Genomic DNA, 18,529 nt, shown 5'->3' with positions numbered 1-18,529 from the left:
GTGAAATAGCTGTGACCCCTGAAGCCCTGACAGCCTCTAAACAGGCTGGCTGGTGCACTTGGGTGGAGCAAAGGCTCATAGGGTCAAGGGTTTGGGGTCCAAGCCCAAGACTCAGTGAGCTTGACTGTGCCTTGGCCCAGAGTCCTTGGCTCCAGCTACAGCCCAAGTGTGAGCCTCAGCTACCCACAGGCTGACCTCCACCTGGCTGTCTTGCAGATGTTGGCTACTGGCCCCCCAAGAGCCATACCTGGCTCAATCCAGACCCCCTCCATGGCTATAGACAGTAAACAGTATCCATCACAATAGGGGCCAGGGCACCAGCCAGGCTCCAGTTTCACAAGAACCTGGAGGTGGCAGGAGGCCATATGGAGTGGGCAATACCAATCTGGGTTTCCGCCAGCAGAGTAGAAGGAAGGGCAGATGGCAAGGGCATGTGGGCATGAACATGTCAACCCTGTGGATCCTGAGTTTATATGTCACCTGTAAGCAACCTGGTGCTATGAGGGAGTCTTCCCTATGGCAGGAAGAGGAACAAGTGAAGAAGATCATGTACAATAGAGAGATGATCAGACCAGGGGCAAGGTAGAGGCAAGGAACCAGATAAAACCCCCACAACATCTCCCAGCTAACATCCGCGTCTTCTGGGGGTTTAGCAAGGTCAACAATTACTTATTCATTCATTCAAGGAATATGTATTTGTTTCTACGTACACTACTAATATCCTCTTAATTTGGGTTATGCCCTCTGCAGGATAACTGAAAGTTGAAAGTGTTAGTCACTCAGTCATGTCAGACTCTGCAACCCCATGGACTGTAGCCCTCCAGGTTCCTCTGTCCATGGGATTCTCCAGGCAAGAATACTGAAGTGGGTTGCCATTCCCCTCTCCAGGGGATCTTCTGGGACTATAGCAATAAACAAGTTATTCCCTGCCCATGAGAAATTTACAGTCTAAAGAGAGTGACAGACACATGATAGGCAACCGTAACACTGTGTGACCAGAGGTAGCACAGGAAACTATGGGAACACAGAGGAGGCATCTAGTGCAGTCTGGAGGAGTCAGGAAAGGCTCCCTAGAAGAAAGAATTCAGAGTCTTAAAGGATGAGCACGAGTTAGCCAGTCCGTGCAAACGGTCCCTGCCATACCCTTTTTGGTTGCATGGCAAGCCCAAAACAGAGACAGATAGGCCTCTTTGCTTCCAAGTGACTCTGGAGCTGCTAAAAAATATCACCAGACCACCAGCCACTGCCCTGGGGTCTGGGAAGGAGGGTGCAGAGCTGTTTTCAGGGCATCCCTGGGCACTGGCAGATAAGGATGGTCCATAGCTAAATACACGTCTCTCCTCTGCCCGCCCCACCCCCACCCCCTCGACCAGGGATGCCTATTAATCCTGACAAATGATGACTTACGAACATGTAATGCAAACTGATTCATCATACATTCAAATCCACCGCCCCGCCCCAGCGGGAGGCCCCAGCCAGACAAGTGTATTACACGGATAATGTATTTGACGTATTAATAAAACCAGCCGCATTGCTCTGGCGCGGGGACTGGGGAATGCCAATATACGATGACAGATCACATATTGATGAAATCCAGATGTTTGGAATCATAGTCTTGGGGCCTTGTTCATATTGACTGAAGGTAAAAAATGCCGTCTGTCAGCAGGTTAACTCTTCCTGTCCCACGCTCCAGAGGCGCCAATCACGGTTTTCTGGAGAGAAGAGAAGGAGGAGGCAGATGAGTGAGAGGGGAGAGTGATGGCTTGGCTGGATGAGGTGGGGTAGATGGTTGTACTGTGGACTCAATGGGTGGAGGGGACACTTTGCATGCCTTGTGTTCTTAACCTCTCAGCAGCATGCAACCCTATGGACAATGCTCCCCACTCCTTGAAACCCTTCCCTTCTTGCCTTTGATGACATCACCTTGTTTTCATCCTCCTCTTGGCTGTTCTTAGTCGTCAGTGACTAAAACTTCCTCCACCTGTTGGAATTCCTCAGCGCTCTGTTCCAGCCTCTTCTTACTGTGCCCTCTTGCCCTAGGTGATGTCACCTACTCTTAAAACTTCTGTTGAGTATTTACCAGTGCAAGACATTGTTCAAGGCACAGAGGATGCAGTGCTGGTGAATTTCAGTCCTTATCTACATGTCAGCATTTCCAGTTCTATCCTTCTAGCTCTGGCTCACATATAGTGCCTACTTAGCATTTTCATGGGGTATGTCTTAACCGTTCCTCAAACTAAGTTCATCCAAAACAGAACTCATCATTTTCTTCCTTATCAAGCCTACTGCCCTTCCTCCTGTTCCAAAAGTCAGCAAACACCTAGCAGCTTGAACACCTAGCAGCTGTTCAAGTCAGACAGTTTGGAGCCATGCTTGATTCCTCTCTGTCCTTGAACCCCCATGTCCAGTCCACCTGCTTCTGTTCATCTCATTGTCATCCACATCATCTCGCTAGAGCAGGTCACCATCACGTCTCACCTCAGTTAGTGAGATAACCCCCTAGATGACCTTCCTGCACTTGCTCTTATCCCCTTAGTCCTTTCTCTGATTTGCAGTTAGAATGATCTTTTTAAGATAAAAGTCTGAGATGTCACTCCCCTACTTAAAACTCTTCAGTGACTTCTCACTGTATGTTAAAAAAATAATAATAAGCCAAAATCCTTAATACAGTGGAAAGTCCTCTGGGATCTGGCCTCTCTATCATCAGCTCTCAGTACTCTGCCCCTCGCTCTCTGCTCCAGCCACACTGAATCCTTTTCAGTTCTTCACTTAGGCTTTTTCCCTGTGCCTTCAAACATGCTGTTTTCTATGTACTATAGAACACTACTCCTCCACTATCATTGCTTGAACTGGTTCCCACTCATCCTTCAAGGCTTTGCTTAAAAATCACTTCTTTTACCTCCCAGGAAAGATAGTCTACTCCCATAGTTCCGTGTACTTCCCTTGTTCTAAGACCATGCTGGAGATATTTGTTGACTGTCTCTATCCACAATTAGTGCCTAACCTCCCTGAGGGCAGAGAGTGTGTGTTCATTATTGCATGGCATCCATACTGTAGCAGACCCATCTTGGTACTCAGTTGACATTTGTCAATGATTATTGAATCATTACCTAGGTGATTGGATAGGTAGGTAGGTAGCCAGGTATTGTGCAGTGGTTAAGAGCACTGGCTTTGGAGTCAAACAGATCTAGATTTAAATCTCTGCTTTGAACCTTCCAGCCCTGTCATTTCATTGTTCTGAGCTCCATTTTCCTCATCAATATGATACAGATAGATAATTATACCTACCTCACAGGATTGTTGTAAAGATTAAAGGAAATAAAATATATGCAGCATTAACCTGTAGCCTAACATATAGTAACCCTCCATAAACAGTTATTATTATTAGTGGGCAGATAATGGATAAATGGATGAATGGTTATATTGACAAAAGAACAAGTAAATAGAATGTGGGTATGGATGGATATGAAGAAGTAGCTCCATGGAAGCTGAAAGGCCCAAAGTGCCTACTGAGTGGTACACAATCTTGATCATAGCAGGGAAGGAGGCTGAATACAGAGCAAGGCCAATCTGGTGTCAGGATGGGGTAGATACAGACACAAACAGCAAAACTGTGCCAGGGTCTTACTAGAGATAATGGTGACTCATCTCTTGCACACAGCCTTGATTTAACTATAACCTCACGAAGGTGCTGAGTAAGTTATTATCATCCTTGTTTCAAGAAGAATCTCAGACTCAGAAGTGTTAAGTGATTTGCCCAAGGCCTCACAGCTAGTAAGAGGCAATCCTGCTCAAAGACTCTTGGTCATTGGGAAGTGGAAGCCCTTCTGCTGGGACTGCAAGAGGGGAAGGGCAGGACACATGTGTATACACACACGTACTCTTTTTATTATTTATTTATTTGGCTGTGTCGCATCTTAGTTGTGGCACACACCGATCCTTTGCGGCAGCAGCTGGCGGGCTTCATTGCCCCAAGGTATGTGGGATCTTAGATCCCCCACCAGGGATTGAACCCACGTCCCCTGCATTGGAAGGCAGATTCCTAACCACTGGACTACTGGGGAAGCCCCACATAGATACTCGTGAAAGTTCCAGCCTCTATTGCCATGTATCATTAGAGTTAGCCTCTCTCTCATTTTAACCCTCCCCATTCTTAAATAAAGACACCAGGCAGTCAAACTCTGCCTTTTGTTGTCTGTGGAGAAAATATGATGAGGTTGGGGTTTGCTCCTTAAACAAGCAGAGAGGAAAGAATGGAACCCACAGGCAACAGAACTGGGACAAAACCAAATGGGCCAAGCTGGAGAGGCAATCGCAGGGTGGGGAGTTGCAGGGCGGGACGTGGGTTAGTGATCGAGGAAGGGTGGGCTTTCTCTTTGAATGAGACCCTCATCCTCCAGGGCCCAGTTCTGCACCAGACCTCACCATGGATGACGGGAAAGATGGCAGAGAAGTAGCAGCCCAGCCCCTTAGCTGCCTGCTCCCAGTGGCCAGCAGTTCCCAACAGAGGAGGGCAGCAGAGGGCTGATCTGGGACCCCAGGTACCTGAGGCCTTGATCCAAGGCTTGAGGCCTGGACTGGCCCTGGCCTGGCCCAGGCAAGGGAAAAGCTACTTGTCTGGCGGGCTGCTCCTCAGCAGGCCTGTCCCCACTCACAACCAGAGGCAGTCACTTTCTGGTGGAGCCTGGCTGTTTTCTGGTGGGGAGGTACCCCAGAAAGGGGAAGGGACCCTCTGGAGGTCCCACCCCTAGGGAGCCTCCAGGCAGGGCCTGTCTTAGCCCTGACTCTCTGCTCCCTGAGTCTGCAGTGCCCTGTGTGAGGCTGTGGGTAGTGCCAGGCCCCTCTGCTGCCCTTTCTCCTCTTGCTGGGGGGATACCTGTGGCAGGCAGAGAAGTGGAGGTGGCAGGCACAGCGGCGGCAGCGGCGGCGGTGGGGTAGCAGGAGGGAGGTTCGGTAATGAATGTGGACGGGAGGCGGAATGAGCGATCCATCTTTGCATGGGAGGGGAGGGGGCCGCGCGCCTCCCCCTCGACACACTCACACACTCAATCAGGCGCTGTCAGACCTCCGGCCGCCTGGCATTTTGGTGAAGAATCTCTCAGCTAAAAATTGTTGTCAGTCCCATTTCCTCGTTATCAGTGCAAGGGCTGAGGCAGCGCCCGGGGATTAGCAGAAGCGGCGAGCGCCCGCACCGCCATCCACTACCGATAACACCCGGCCTCCCGCCTCACCTCCCCCATTCATCATCTTTAGCACTGACAGCCCGTCCCAGTCCCTGTCCCCAGCCCCTCATGCTGCCCACGTCTCCCCACGATGCTGCTCAGCCTGGCTCCTGACCTCCCTGGGGAGCTAGGCTTCCTGAAGAGGGAATGGGATTCAACCTAGGTGCGTCTGACCTGGACCCACCTGTGGCTGAGAGCTTTGGTGGGCTCAGGGTTAGGGGAGGCAAGGGCTGGAGTGAAGAATACTCAAGGAGAAGATGCTTTCTGACAGCCTGCCCCTGCTGGGCTGGTCTGCCTGCCTGTGATGCTGGCAGCGGTGTTGGAGAAGGGATTCCTGCGTCAGACAGGCAGCTGGACTAAGGATTTCTGGAGGCCTCTCCAGTCTGAGACGGACTTCCCAGATTCTGGGAATTGTGGAAGGAGAGCCCGAGGATGCCTCGGAAGAGTAGGGGGTTGAAGAGTGCCTTCCCACCCCCAAAGGACCACAGCCCCCTCCTCTGGGCCATCCCCAGCGGTTTTATGGCCCGTTTTATGGCCACTGTAATGGCCCAGGTCAAAAGCTTCAGGGAGCTGTATTCTGGGAATTATGCAAACGAGGAGCAGGCCCAGGGCGAGAGTATGGATTTTGTCATTAAACCTGGGCAGGCCATGTCGTTAGTGCAGTAAAACCCACGTCATGACCACGGGTCTCAATATAAAATTATAGGGAACACAGTGGGGGAGGGGAAGCAGGGGGCCCACGGCCATGCTGACACCCTGAGAACATGGGGATGGGATGCAGGCCATAGGCTGTGGGGTCCCCAGGCTGATCCCTGTGACTGCTCTTCCTGAAGTTGGGAGCCAGGAAGAGGGTCCATTGTCCCAATAGGGAAACTGAGGCCAAGCTCGGAAAAGTAGAAGATCCCTGTGGCAGGAAAGCAGATGAACTGAGCACAGGTATATGGGAATGCTGATGCCTGCTTCCAGGTGGAGACGGAGGAACTGGGGCTCTGGCAGCCCTAAGAACCATACATGGTACCCCAAGCAGAGGGGGCTGATACCCCGATATTTCCACCTCAGCTCTGACCTCATGCCCTAGATCCTAACCTTTCTCCATTCTCCTCTCTCACCATTTCCCCCTTCTGTCCCAGCCCCTACCTCAATGCTCGATTTCAACAGTCTTGTCAATTGTCCCTTAGTCATCCTCCATGCCAGCAAGCATTACCACCCTCCTCTGGCCACTTCCTGCTCCCCCCATCACCACCACCACAAGCACCCATTCCCGCCTCCCTCAGCCCTGACTAAGGCTGCATTGACTGCAGTCACTGACTTTCTTTTCCAGTTTTCTCACTGGTTTGTGATCTTCTTGAGGCCAAGACTGTGTTTTCTTTATCTCTGAGCCCATTTCTCCTAGAATAATACATGACATAGAATAATTGTTTGATAAATATTTGATGAATGAATAAATAAATGAAGCAATGAGATCACAAGCCAAGTACAGGGGTCCCTGCCCAGTTCTGAGCCTCAGTTTCCCCATCTGTAAAATAAAGATAATGGCTTGCAGAATTTCTAGGGTCTCACTCACCTCTGAGATTCTCTGGCTGAATGAAGATTATTATAGAATGAGTCTAGAATCCTCACCTCCCCACTCCTAGACCAGGGCCACATCTGCTTCTTTTACTCAGAAGTGCCTTTCAGCTGTTCCCTGAACACCTGGGGCACAGCTACTAGGGCATATGATCAGTAGACCCCTTCCCTCCTCAGAGACCTAGCCACACTGACTAGAGCCACCCCTACCCGACCCTGCCACACACAAAGCCTCCAGAGCAGATATCCCAGTTCTGCAAAGGTTATCTGGCTTCTGGGACAATCAGCCCTTCATTTCTACCTCTCCTCCTTCCCTTCGTTCTCTCCACTATTTTGCTTCATCATTGAGAATCTAATCTATGCCAGGTCTTTTTTCAATTGTCTATAGATTAAAAGATGACTAAGAAATGGTCCCCCCCACAAGAAACTCACAACTCAATCATTCATTCCTTTGCTCCCATTCTCTGCCTGGAATTTTTCTAAGGCACATCTTAAATTTTGTTTCTTTGGTTAAGCCTTCTCTCTTTCCACTCCTCAAAACACACACCTGGGATGAATCACTCCCTTCTCTGAGCTCTCGGTTGACCTAGTCTGGGCATCCAGGAGAGCTGTGATCTTGTGTCAAAGGGAGATAGGTTCTTGTGTTCAGCCTGAACGGGGAACTCCCTCAGACATAGGGTTGCTATACCTAGCAAATAAAAATATAAGACATTCAAGTAAATTTGAATTCTAGAAAAACAATAAATAACTTTTAACATAAGTATATCCTGTGCAATGGTTGAGACATACTTATACTATAGTGAAAGTCACTCAGTCGTGTCCGACTCTTTGCTTTCCCATGGACTATACAGTCCATGGAAGTCTCCAGGCCAGAAAACTGGACTGGGTAGCCTTTCCCTTCTCCTGGGGATCTTCCTAACCCAGGGATCAAACCCAGGTCTCCTGCATCGCAGGTGGATTCTTTACCAGCTAAACCACAAGGGAAGCCCAAGAATACTGGATTGGGTAGCCTATCCCTTTTCCAGCAGATCTTCCAAACCCAGGAATCGAACTGGGGTCTCCTGCATTGCAGGTGGATTCTTTACCAACTGAGCTATCAGGGAAGCTACAAGATGCCCAGTTGAATTTCACATAAACAATTGATATTATTTTTAGTATAAGTTTCCCCCTTTTGCCATGGAAAACTTACACTAAAAATAATATTGTTTATGTGAAATTCAGCTGGGCATCTTGTATTTAATCTGGAAACCCTACCCAGTCAACCATCTTAGTCATCACTGGCATGGACTTTATCTCTGTAAAAGCTGATTTTGACCCTCTTCAAGCACCAGAGGAAAGATCTGACCTCAAGCTAAAGAAGTATTCCTTCCTACAACGAGAGTTTACATGGATAGTCAGGGATGTTCCTAGATAAATAGAGCTCCTCTACCCTGTGCCTATAAGCAAAGGCTAGGGGAGCATTGGCTGGGAAGAGTGGCAAGGGTGGGAGTTGAGGAATCCCAGGAAGTGCACTAGGCAAACTTCAGGCCCCTTCCTAGCACAATGAGTTCTGGTTACCATCAGGGACAGAGTTTAGGCTCCCAGGGGGCCCCCAAGTCAGCATAGCCAGTGCTAGATCCATGTGTGCTTGTATATTGGGGGTACACAATTTGAAAGGCATTTTGGAGGGGAAGAGCTCAGAATCTGTTAGACTCACAGCAGCCAGTGAGGTTACCCGAGTGAGGAGTGAGACCTGAACTGGGAGAATGTAGATTCCAGGAATACTGAAGCAGAATGGACAGAACTTGGTGGTTAAATGAATGTGGGAGGGGGAGTAAAGCAAGGAAGGGGCCGAGGGCAAAGTGAAGGTTGCGGGCTTGGGTGACCAAGTGAATGCAGGTGCCTTTCACTGAGAAGAGCACTGGGTCTTTGTTGTTGTGCATGGACTTGCTCTTGTGGCAAGCAGGGGCTACGCCCTAGTTGTGGTGCACAGGCGTCTCATTGCAGTGGCTTCTCTTGTTGCAGAGCTGGGCTCTAGGGCACATGGGCTCAGTAGTTGTGGTGCACAGGCTTGGCTGCTCCCCAGCATGTGGGATCTTTCCAGACCAGGGATCAAACCTGTGTCCCCTGCATTGGCAGGTAGATTCCTAACCACTGGATGACCAACAAAGTCCAAGTACTCAATTCTAGATGGTTGAGTTTGAGATTCTTGTAGGACATTCAGGCATTGATGTCCATTACGTGTTTGGCTATAGGGGTCTGGAGAACATGGGAGGGATTTGGGGCAGAGAAACGGATGTCGGCAGGGCACAGGTGGGAGTGAGAGCCATAGGAATACACAAGATGGTCCCACAGGCAGAGAGAGGAGAGGAGAGGCCATGGAAAGGAGCATGGGGAAGAGTGAGGGGCTGGGAGAGAATGCTACTCTGGCAGTCACGCTGGTCCTTTTCGGTCTTTCCCACTCGACTGTGAGTGCCTCAGGGCAGGGACTAGATCTGGTTATATTCTGTGTCCCCACTGCTGTGCACTAGGCCTGGTTCAGCACAGACATCAGACAATGTTTGTTGAATGACTGCAGGAACGATCTCTTTTCTCCCTCTTTTCTTCCTTCTCCCGCTTTGGAAAGTGTGAAAGCAGCAAGAAAAGGAGCGACAGAGAGGGCCCTGGATATTCCGGGTGATGTTGTGATTAAACCAAGACCTGCTTCACTAACGTGTGAAATGAAGTGATCAAGGTTTGATTGCACAGAGCATTGATTGCGTCCTGATAGATTTCCGAGAGGGGCAGCTGGCTGAGGAGGTGCTGTGCACGGCCACAGCCTCTGGAACTGCAAAGCAGAGTAATGTTCATGGGCTCTGAAACCCTCAGGCTCACCCTTCCTCCAGGCCAAGGAGCCCTAGGAGGCAGCAGAGGCTTGGAGTGGAGGACTGGGACATGGCATTTCTCTCCACATATAGCCCAGCTTATATGTCTGTCTCTTCTTCTTCCCTTACCAGGTAAGAAAAAGGCAGCAGCACTGTTTGACAGCCAGGCCCCTATTTGCCCCATCTGTCAGGTCCTGCTGAGGCCCAGCGAGCTACAGGAGCATATGGAGCAAGAACTAGAGCAGCTGGCCCAGCTGCCCGCCAGGTAAGCCACCTGCCAGAGGCCTCCACTCAGGGTTCTGGCTACCAGGTCCCAGCCTCTCACAGGCGGCAAGACCCTGCTGCCATTCTCCACCTGGCTTTCAATCCTCAGCTCCTCCAGCTGAATGGTGCTGCCTTTCTCTTCTTGCTCTGTTTCTGGAGATGTGAGGAGAGCGAGCCTTAAGTCTCAAAAAGGCACAAGAGGACCTGGAAAGGGGAGGAGCCTCAGAGCAGGGTAATGGAAGCAGGGACTGGGACTGGCAGCTCCCCGAGAAGTGCAGCCTGGGGTTGCCATCCACCTTCCCTATGAATCTCAACGTGTGAAAGGTGACAACCTTGAGAAGGTGCTCAGGCGTGTCCCCCTTGCTCCACATCATCCTCCTTGTCCCTGCCTGAAGGACTGGGTGGAGCCTCCTCCCAGAAGAGCCAAGGTTGTCAAAGGGAGCAGAGGAACAAATTACCCCAAAGCTTAGGGGTTTAAAGCAACCATTTCATGATGCTCATGGACTCTGTGGGGGTCAGGAATTCAGACAGAACACAGAGGGGGTGGCATGTGTCTGCTTCACCCTGTCTGGGGCCCCAGCTGGGAAGGCTTGGTGGCTGGGAGCTGGGATCACCTGGCTCCTTCATTCACACGTCTGGTGCTTGATGTTGGCTGTCAGCAGGGACCTCAGCTGGGGCTGTAACCAAAGCACCTACACAGGGCTGCTCCTTGTGGCCTGTGAGCATGGTAGCTCACAGTGTGGCAGCTGAAAGCACGAAAGCAAAATGTTCCAGCCAATGAGATGGAAGCTGGATCACCTTTTATAACCTAACCTCAGAAATCACTTACCATCACTTCTGCTATACTCTCTTGGCAGTATTAACCTACCCAGATTTTAGGGGCAGGAACATGTATCCCACCTTTTGATAGAGAAGGGGCAAGCTCCTCTTACAGAAGAGCATGTGGGTTCTAGCCACTCTGGGAAATACAGTCAGCCACTGGGAATAGCCTGCCCCATGATTCCCAGTCCCAAAACCTGGATCAGTTCAAGTCAGCAGACTTGACTGATCCTCCTTCCTCTACCTTCTCACCTAACCCCCCATGCAGAGTGCAGGGGCCCAAAGGTGAACCAGAAATCATTCCATGTAAGTAGGTGTAGCCACTATGGACAACAGTATGGAAATTCCTCAGAAAACTAAAAATAGGACTACCAAATGATCCAGCAATGCCACTCCCAGGCATATACCCAGACAAAACTATAATTCAAAAAGATGCATGGGTCCCTATGTTCATAGCATCACTATTCACAACAGGCAAACCATGGAGACAACCTAAATGTCCATTGACAGATGAATGGATAAGGAAGAGGTGGTACATATATACAATGGAATGCTACTGAGTCATAAAAAGGAACAAAATAATGCCATTTGCAGCAATACAGAGGCAACCAGAGATTATCATACCAAGTGAAGTAAGTTAGAAAGAGAAAGATAAATACCATATGATGTCCCTTATATGTGGAATCTAAAATATGGAACAAATGAACTTACCCACAAAACAGAAACAGACTCACAGACACAGAGAACAGACTTGTGGTTGCCAAGGAGGAGGGAGGGAAAGGGACGGACTGGGAATTCGGGGTTGGTAGATGCAAACTATTTATTACATTTAGAATGGATAAACAATAAGGTTTAGCACAGGGAACTATATTCAATCTCCTGGGGTAAATCATATTGGAAAAGAATGGAAAAGAATATTAAAAAAGAATGTATATATATGTGTGTGTATATATATATATATATACATATATATATATATACATATATATACATGTAACTGAGTCACTGTGCTATACAGCAGACTATATTGTATACAGTGTGTATTGGCACAATGTTGCAAATCAACTATACTTAAATTAAAAAAAAAAAGAAAGAAAAAAATGGTCCCACCCGCAGGAGCTCATAATAGGAGTAAGGAGAGCCAGGCATTAGCAACCTTGAGAGACAGAGGCCTCTCTACGGGACAAACAGGAGCTGTGGGAGAAACAGGAAGGTACTGAACCCGGCACAGAGCGGAGAAGGCCTCCTGAGGGAGGTGAGGCCTAGGCTGAATTTTGAAGGCCAAAATACTACTTATCTATTGCTGTGTTACAAATTCTCCCCAAACGTCATGGCTTAAAAACAGCAAACACTTAATATTTCACAGTTTCTGGGGGTCATCAATTCAGACACAGCTTAGTTGGGTAGTTGTGAGGGGTTGTGGCTTTTGGCTCAGGCTCTCAAGAGACTTCAGCCAGGATGTCAGCCAAGGCTGCAGTCATCTGAAGGTTCGACTGGGGCTGCAGGACCCCTTCCCAGGATGGTTCACTCACACAGCTGTTGGCAGGAGGCCTCAGTTCCTCATCGTGCAGGTCTCTCCATAGGGTTACTAGAGTTTCCCTGAGACATGGCGGTTGACTTCCCACAGAGGAAGTGATCCAAGAGAGAGGCTAGAGAGGAAGCCACAATGCCTTTTATGATCTAGTCTGGGAAGTCATACACTATGGCTTCTAATATATTTTATTCTACTCACTAGAAGCAGGTCAGCAACTCCAGCCCACATTCCACAGAGGAGAATTAAACACTATAAGCTCTACCTCTTGAAGGGAAGTAACGTGTCCAACTCTTTGAGACCCCACAGACTATACAGTCCATGGGATTCTCCAGGCCAGAATACTGGAGTGGGTAGCATTCCCTTCTCCAGGGGACCTTCCCAACCCAGGGATCGAACACATGTCTACCTCGTTGCTAGCAGATTCTTTACCAGCTGAGCCACCAGGGAAGCCTCAAAGGGAAGAGTACCGAAGAATTTGTGGGAATACTGAAAACTACCACAGAAGACTGTACTAATGATGATAATAATAGTTTTGTTGAATGCTGTGTGCCAAGAACTTTATACTAATTTATTCAATCTTCACAACAACCACTGGTGTGTGTGTGTGTGTGTGTGCATGCGCTAAGCTCCTTCAGTCCTGTCTGACTTTTTGTGACCCCATGGACTGTAGCCCACCAGGCTCCTCTGTCCATGGAATTTTCCCAGGCAGGAATACTGGAGCAGATTGCCATTTCCTACTCCAGGGGATCTTCCCGACCCAGGGATTGAACCTGCATCTCTTGCGTCTCCTGCATTGGCAGGCAGATTCTTTACTGCACCACCTGGGAAGGGCTACCACTGGGGTAGGTAATAATTATTAACTCCATTTTACAGACGAGGAAACTGAGATACAGAGAGGTTAAGTGACTTCTCTAAGGTTGCACAGCCTGTAAAGTGGTAAAGATAAGAGTGAAAACCAAGCAATCTGACTCGAGAGCCCATACTTTTAACCACTCCCCCTCCCCGCAACAACACACACCCACGACTAGCACAGAACAGACAGAGAGGGAAAGCAACATCCTTCTGCAGTTGAGTTCCATACCTTGGCTGTGCAGGAGTGCTTCTGGGTGGAGGACTTCTCAACAGAAACTGAGAATAGAGGCAGAGATGGAGGGACAGCCCCCCGCCCCGCCCCGCGCAAGGGTCTGGAGAGTGGGGCCCAAGCTCTCTTTCTGCCTCCTCACTGGAGGCCACACCACAGCCTAGCCCCTGAGGCCCCATCCACGCACTGCCCAGGGCATCCACTTCTGCCCACAGAAGTGTTCCACCCCCACCCGTGACCCTCCGCCAATCCCTCCTGCCCCACAGCCTCTCAGAGGGTCCCCTACTTTCACACCTTTTGGCCCCGGTTCATTTCTCCGCTCCCCGCCCCCCAGCCTTCACGGGTGCCCCACCCCTCACCGTTAGGTCACGCGTCCCCCACTTCTGTGCCCCTCGCGTCCAGGCCCAGCCCAGCACCCCCTAACCCCTGGTACGTTTCCCCCTCCTCAACCCGGTGTCTGACAGCCGGACAGCGGGATCTGCACAGCAAGTGAAATTCCCGTCGGATCGATAAAACCGAAGCGCTGGCGGCGACGGGTCGATGGTTTTATCTGTCTCGGCCCCGCCGCGCCCGGCGCGCTGACAGTCCGACCGGCCGGCAAAGGCGTTCAAGGGCAGCCGCGCCCGCCGCCCCCTCCCCTCTCCCATACGCCGCCCCCCTCCCCGTCCCTGCGGCCGCTGCGCCCACCGGACTGCAGGCTGGACCTCCCCGCCGCCGCCCTCGTGATTTATCTGGGTTTTTAATTGGAAAAAATTTGCGAATTAATTGATTTCAGGAACTTGCCAATTAACATTGTAATTGGGTGCGTGATAAATTCCCAAGGAGCGTGTCAGCTCCCTCCGGGCTGAGGGCCGTGGCGCCCGGGTGAGCGGGGAGGGACCCCAGCCTTGGCTGCCCGTGCCCCGCCCCTGCCCGCTCTCCCGGAGGCCGGAGGGGAGGAGAGGAGGTTGGGAGGGCTCGGAGACCCCCTCCCACCTCTTCCCCACCTCAGTTCCGACCTGAGAGGGGCCTTTGACCAGGTTATTTCACTGACGGGGAAACCGAGTCCTTCAGGAGGGCAGAGCCTGTGCGTGCATCGCTCAGAGTGTTCTGGGCAGAACCCAGTTGAGGGCGTCCCCAGCCACTGTGGCCTCCCCAGCTCTCCAGTCCTCCCCTCTGTCCCCTTCTCAGCTCCCGTCCTTTCTTTCCTCTCCTCTCCAGCTGTCCCCTCCCCCCTCCCCCTCCCTTTGCCTCCTTCGCCCCCACCCCCACCCCCTTCCCTCAGCCTGCCAGCTCCTGAGTCTGTGGATGCTGCTGCCAGGGTGCCTTTCCTTCCATCACCCTCCCACAGGTTCCGTCCCAGAGGCACTCCTCTGGGTGGGCCTAGTTTGCACTCTCTGCCCCCTTCTCCCAACAGCACAGAGCATGCCCCCCCCCCCCCCCCCCCAGAGCACGCTGCTGTTTTAGACACACTTAAGGGCTCACAATGGTTGGGCTTCCCTGGTGGCTCAGCTGGTAAAGAGTCCGCCTGCAATGCTGGAGACCTGGGTTCGATCCCTGGGTTGGGAAGATCCCCTGGAGAAGGGAACGGCTACCCAGTCCAGTATTCTGGCCTGGAGAATTCCATGGACTGTATAGTCCATGGGGTCACAAAGAGTCGGACACGACTGAGTGTCTCAAACTAGGGCTGGCTGGTTTTCACAGACACCAACACAAATGTATGTAGACAGCATACAGGCACACACACACCCCAATTCCAACACATATACATGTGCTCACACCTACCCCCTCAAAGAACCACTTCCCACAAATGCTCATCCCCACAGGCACATAGGCAGATAGACCCAGGAAGAAGAGTCAGAACTTCTGCTGGCAAAGCACTTACATTTCTCAAAACACTTGTACATTCGAGATCAGAGGCCGTGCCCCCACACACTCCCTCACCTCATCCTCTCTCTTTACCCCTCTCAGTCCTGCACAGGCATTCCAACTGACCCCAGGACTCAGCTAGCTGGACCAAGAAGAGCAAAGTTAGACTGGGGACAGATAGTGGAGGGCCTTCGATGCTGGATGGTCGCCTTAGAGTGGGGGAATTAGAACATCCGTGAGCTGGAGAAGCTCAATCAGAGAGCTGAGCTGTAGGAGAATCGCTCTGGAGGTAGCATGGAGCAGAATTTGGGGGGTAGAAGCAAGGAAGCAAGTGAGGAAGTTAGGCAGGGTCCAGGAGACAGATGATGAGGCTCACCTAGGACAATGGCAGTGGCAGTGGGAGCAAAGAAGAAAGAGAATGGTGAGAGACTGGTGGGGGACGAAGCAAGAGAACTTAGCTGATTACTTGTGGGGCACTTACTGACTTGGCTTTCTGTCCTGGCACACAGGAATGGTGTCGATGGTAGAGAAGCAGGTATCTGAGGGAAGGAGGAGACTGCAGACAGAGCTCTGGGCGCCCTGAGCTTTCTCTGGGATGGTGACAGTGTGGGGAGTGGACGTGGACAGACAGACAGACGGGCAGGAACGTAGATGGGAGCTGGAGATTGAAGGGCAGGTGGGACAGTGGCCCCCAAACTTCTCTGTGGCCCTCAGACAGGAGTTTCTACCCAGAAATAGGAAAGAACCTTGGACTCTTTCAGAGATCACGCAGAGCTGAAACTGAGGCTTGGCTTGGAGGGCCCTGAGCTCAGAGACCTTTTTCTGGAGGCTTCCTCAGCCACTCTGAGATCTGGTCTAGTCAGTGTTTTAAAGGGGCTGGAAGGAGCCAGAGGGAGGCTGGGTGACTCTAGAGGAGAGGCGGGGTGTGGAGATGGCAGTGCCCCCACCCCCACTTAAGCCTTATTTAAGGCCGGCCTCGGTGTTTGGTTGGGTAATGAACTAGATAAACAATTCCCCAAATAGATTAAAACGAAGTGTAACTTACAAAGGCGGCTGGTGATGATGGTTTATTCCCGGGCAGCACACCATTTCTTTATTTCCAAGGATAATTCAGTGTAAATCACCTTAATTAAAAGTGTCAGCCCAGCCCATGAATATTGTACTTAGGAACGCGTTTCCTGGGTCCCAGTTATAATTTAAAACCCATGGATCACTAGGCAGCGAGTGACTGAGAAGGGAGGAAATCGTTGGGGGCGGGCTGTGGAAACTGGGAGGGACGAAGGCAGAGCCGAGTGGATGGGCTGGGTGGGAGCCTGGCTGCCAGCGGCTCGGGGGTCAGAGCTCTCCTCTCCAAGGCGGGCCCCTCGCCAGACTCCTCTCTCTGGGGGAAGCAAGCACACTTGGAGGTGATCAGGTTGTTGGAAGAAAGGCAGGGTGGGGGGTGGTGGGGGTGCTTGCTCAGGGAGAGGGAAGGAGTCTGACCAGTCCAGCTGGAAGGAAGGTGAAGAGGATTGCAAGAAAAGATCCAGAGGACTGGCCAAGGGAGAAGCTGGACATCCTGGCCCTGAATGTCTTCATTTCAGTTCACCGGCAGAGTAAACGAAAGCTCACAGTCAGCAGGGCCCTCCCCAAAGTGGAGAGAGTAAAAGAACTCATCCTGAGTGTCTTTAGGAGGCAGTGGGGCCAACAGAAAAGCAGCACTCTGGACTCTGTCCGATAGGAACGCAAATCCCAAACCCTGCCTGGGCTGTGTGAACAGTGAGGTGTCACACAGCCCACCAGTCAACTCTGTAAAGTTTCTGTGAAGATCAAAGAGATGACACACCTGAAGTTCCTAGCCCATGCCTGTCACATGTGGTGGGTGCACAATACTTGTTCAGTCTTTCCTCTTCCATTCCACCCTGATCCTGCTCAGAAAACACTCAGACCTCAGTCCAGGGGTCTGGTGGGAACAGTGTCATATAGTAGAAGCCTCATTTCTCTACCTGTAGGTCCAGGAATGGGGCCGGTAGCAGGGCAACAACAGCACTTGTTGACGGAGTGAAGGAAAGATAAAAGTAACAGACTCACATCTAGTTGTTCCTTAACGGCAGCTCAGTTTCCTCTCTGTATCCCTTGTGCCCGGATCAGGAGCAGGAGCATGGGGACCATTTATGAAGAAAATGCCACTGAATGGAACCCAGTCTGGTGGTCCTTTCCTGTCTGATGCCCCTACTGTGTGATCAGAGAGGCAGACAGCTGTTTTTGTTGTTGTTGTTGTTGTTAATATTTTGGCCACATCATGTGCCATACAGGATCTTAGTTCCCTGACGAGAAAACAAACCCACCTCTCCACCCCCCACCCCCGCCACGAGCTGTTTTTACACTCAGATCTTAGTCTCAGCCTGCTGCCAAGGCTACCGGCCCCTTCACTATGATGTACGTATCTGCTTCTATGGGTGTGTCCATGTATGGCTGCATTTGTGGGTGCCTGAGTGTTGGGCGTGTGTCAGCACGCGTGGGTGTCTGTACCTGTGCACGCTTGTATGAAGGTGGGCACATGAGCAGCTCTTCATCTGGGCCTGGGTGACAGTTGTGAATGTCTTTAAGCACACGGCCCTGGGAACACGACTCTGCCTGCGCCTCTGTGTGCATGTCTGAACATCGGTGTGACCACACGTTGACAGAATTATAGACAATGGATATGTGCGTATCCGCCTTTACACCAGGGTTTCTCAGCCTCAGCACTACTAACATTTGGGCTGGGTAGTTTTTTGTTGTGAGGGGCTATCCAGTACCCTCTAGGATGGTTAACCCCCTATACCCACTACATGCCAGTAGAAAACTACCCACTCCCAGTTGTGACCATCAAAAATGTCTCCAAATGTTGCCAGCTGTCCTCTGTGGGGCTCAAAACTGCCCTGGATGGAGAACTTCTAGTTTACCCAGACCTGCCTATGCCTTTGCTCACATATTAGGTGTGTCTATGCCTATCCCCGTGGGTGTTCCCTGTGTACACACAGCCTGCGTGTGCCCTGGGTATCTGCCCTGGGTGTGTGTCTTTTGTGCTGTATGGATCTCTTGGGTGTGCTTTACCTGTACTGCTTGTATGTGCGTGGGAACCCTATGGGAAGGGGCCGTTTCTGCCTCCTGCCGTGTTTCAGCCGGCGCCTGTGTGTGCGTGTGTTTGTGTGCATGTGATAGCACGTGCATGAATGTGTGAGCACAGATGTGGTGAGCATAGAGGGGGCAGCAGGGTGGGAGGGACAGGAACAGGGATATTAATGTTTCTGAAGTGGATCTGATTTGATACGTCTTGTTCCATTGTCAGCATCTGTTTAGCGGGGATTTGTAATACTTTGTGGCTCTGGAT

The 18,529-nt window shown here is 51.0% G+C and overlaps 1 protein-coding gene and 1 long non-coding RNA gene across 6 annotated transcripts in view; one reads left to right on the top strand and one right to left on the bottom strand.

Annotated features, from left to right (window-relative positions):
* RNF220 (ring finger protein 220) overlaps positions 1-18,529 on the top strand; it is a 304,953-nt gene that overhangs the window by 258,340 nt on the left and 28,084 nt on the right. For 2 of the 5 annotated variants that reach the window (XM_081488736.1, XM_081488737.1), the window contains one exon: positions 9,764-9,896. In XM_081488736.1, coding sequence (XP_081344862.1) covers positions 9,764-9,896 — 133 coding nt within the window. Of the gene's footprint in view, positions 1-9,763; positions 9,897-17,633; positions 17,863-18,529 lie in introns of those variants that run through there. The other 3 variants (XM_081488742.1, XM_081488740.1, XM_081488744.1) reach the window with 2 other exon arrangements.
* On the bottom strand, positions 1,485-17,545 carry LOC145505816 (uncharacterized). Its single transcript, XR_014053300.1, has 2 exons — positions 17,248-17,545; positions 1,485-1,712 (listed from the first exon to the last, which is right to left on the bottom strand). It is a non-coding gene; the product is annotated as an uncharacterized LOC145505816 (long non-coding RNA).

Source organism: Giraffa tippelskirchi, chromosome 5, assembly GCF_054371585.1.
Source record: "Giraffa tippelskirchi isolate mGirTip1 chromosome 5, T2T-mGirTip1v1.2.pri, whole genome shotgun sequence".
Taxonomy (NCBI): Eukaryota; Metazoa; Chordata; class Mammalia; order Artiodactyla; family Giraffidae; genus Giraffa; species Giraffa tippelskirchi.
The sequence above is the reverse complement of the archived record's forward strand: the minus strand, read 5'-3'. Positions and strand labels throughout refer to the sequence as shown.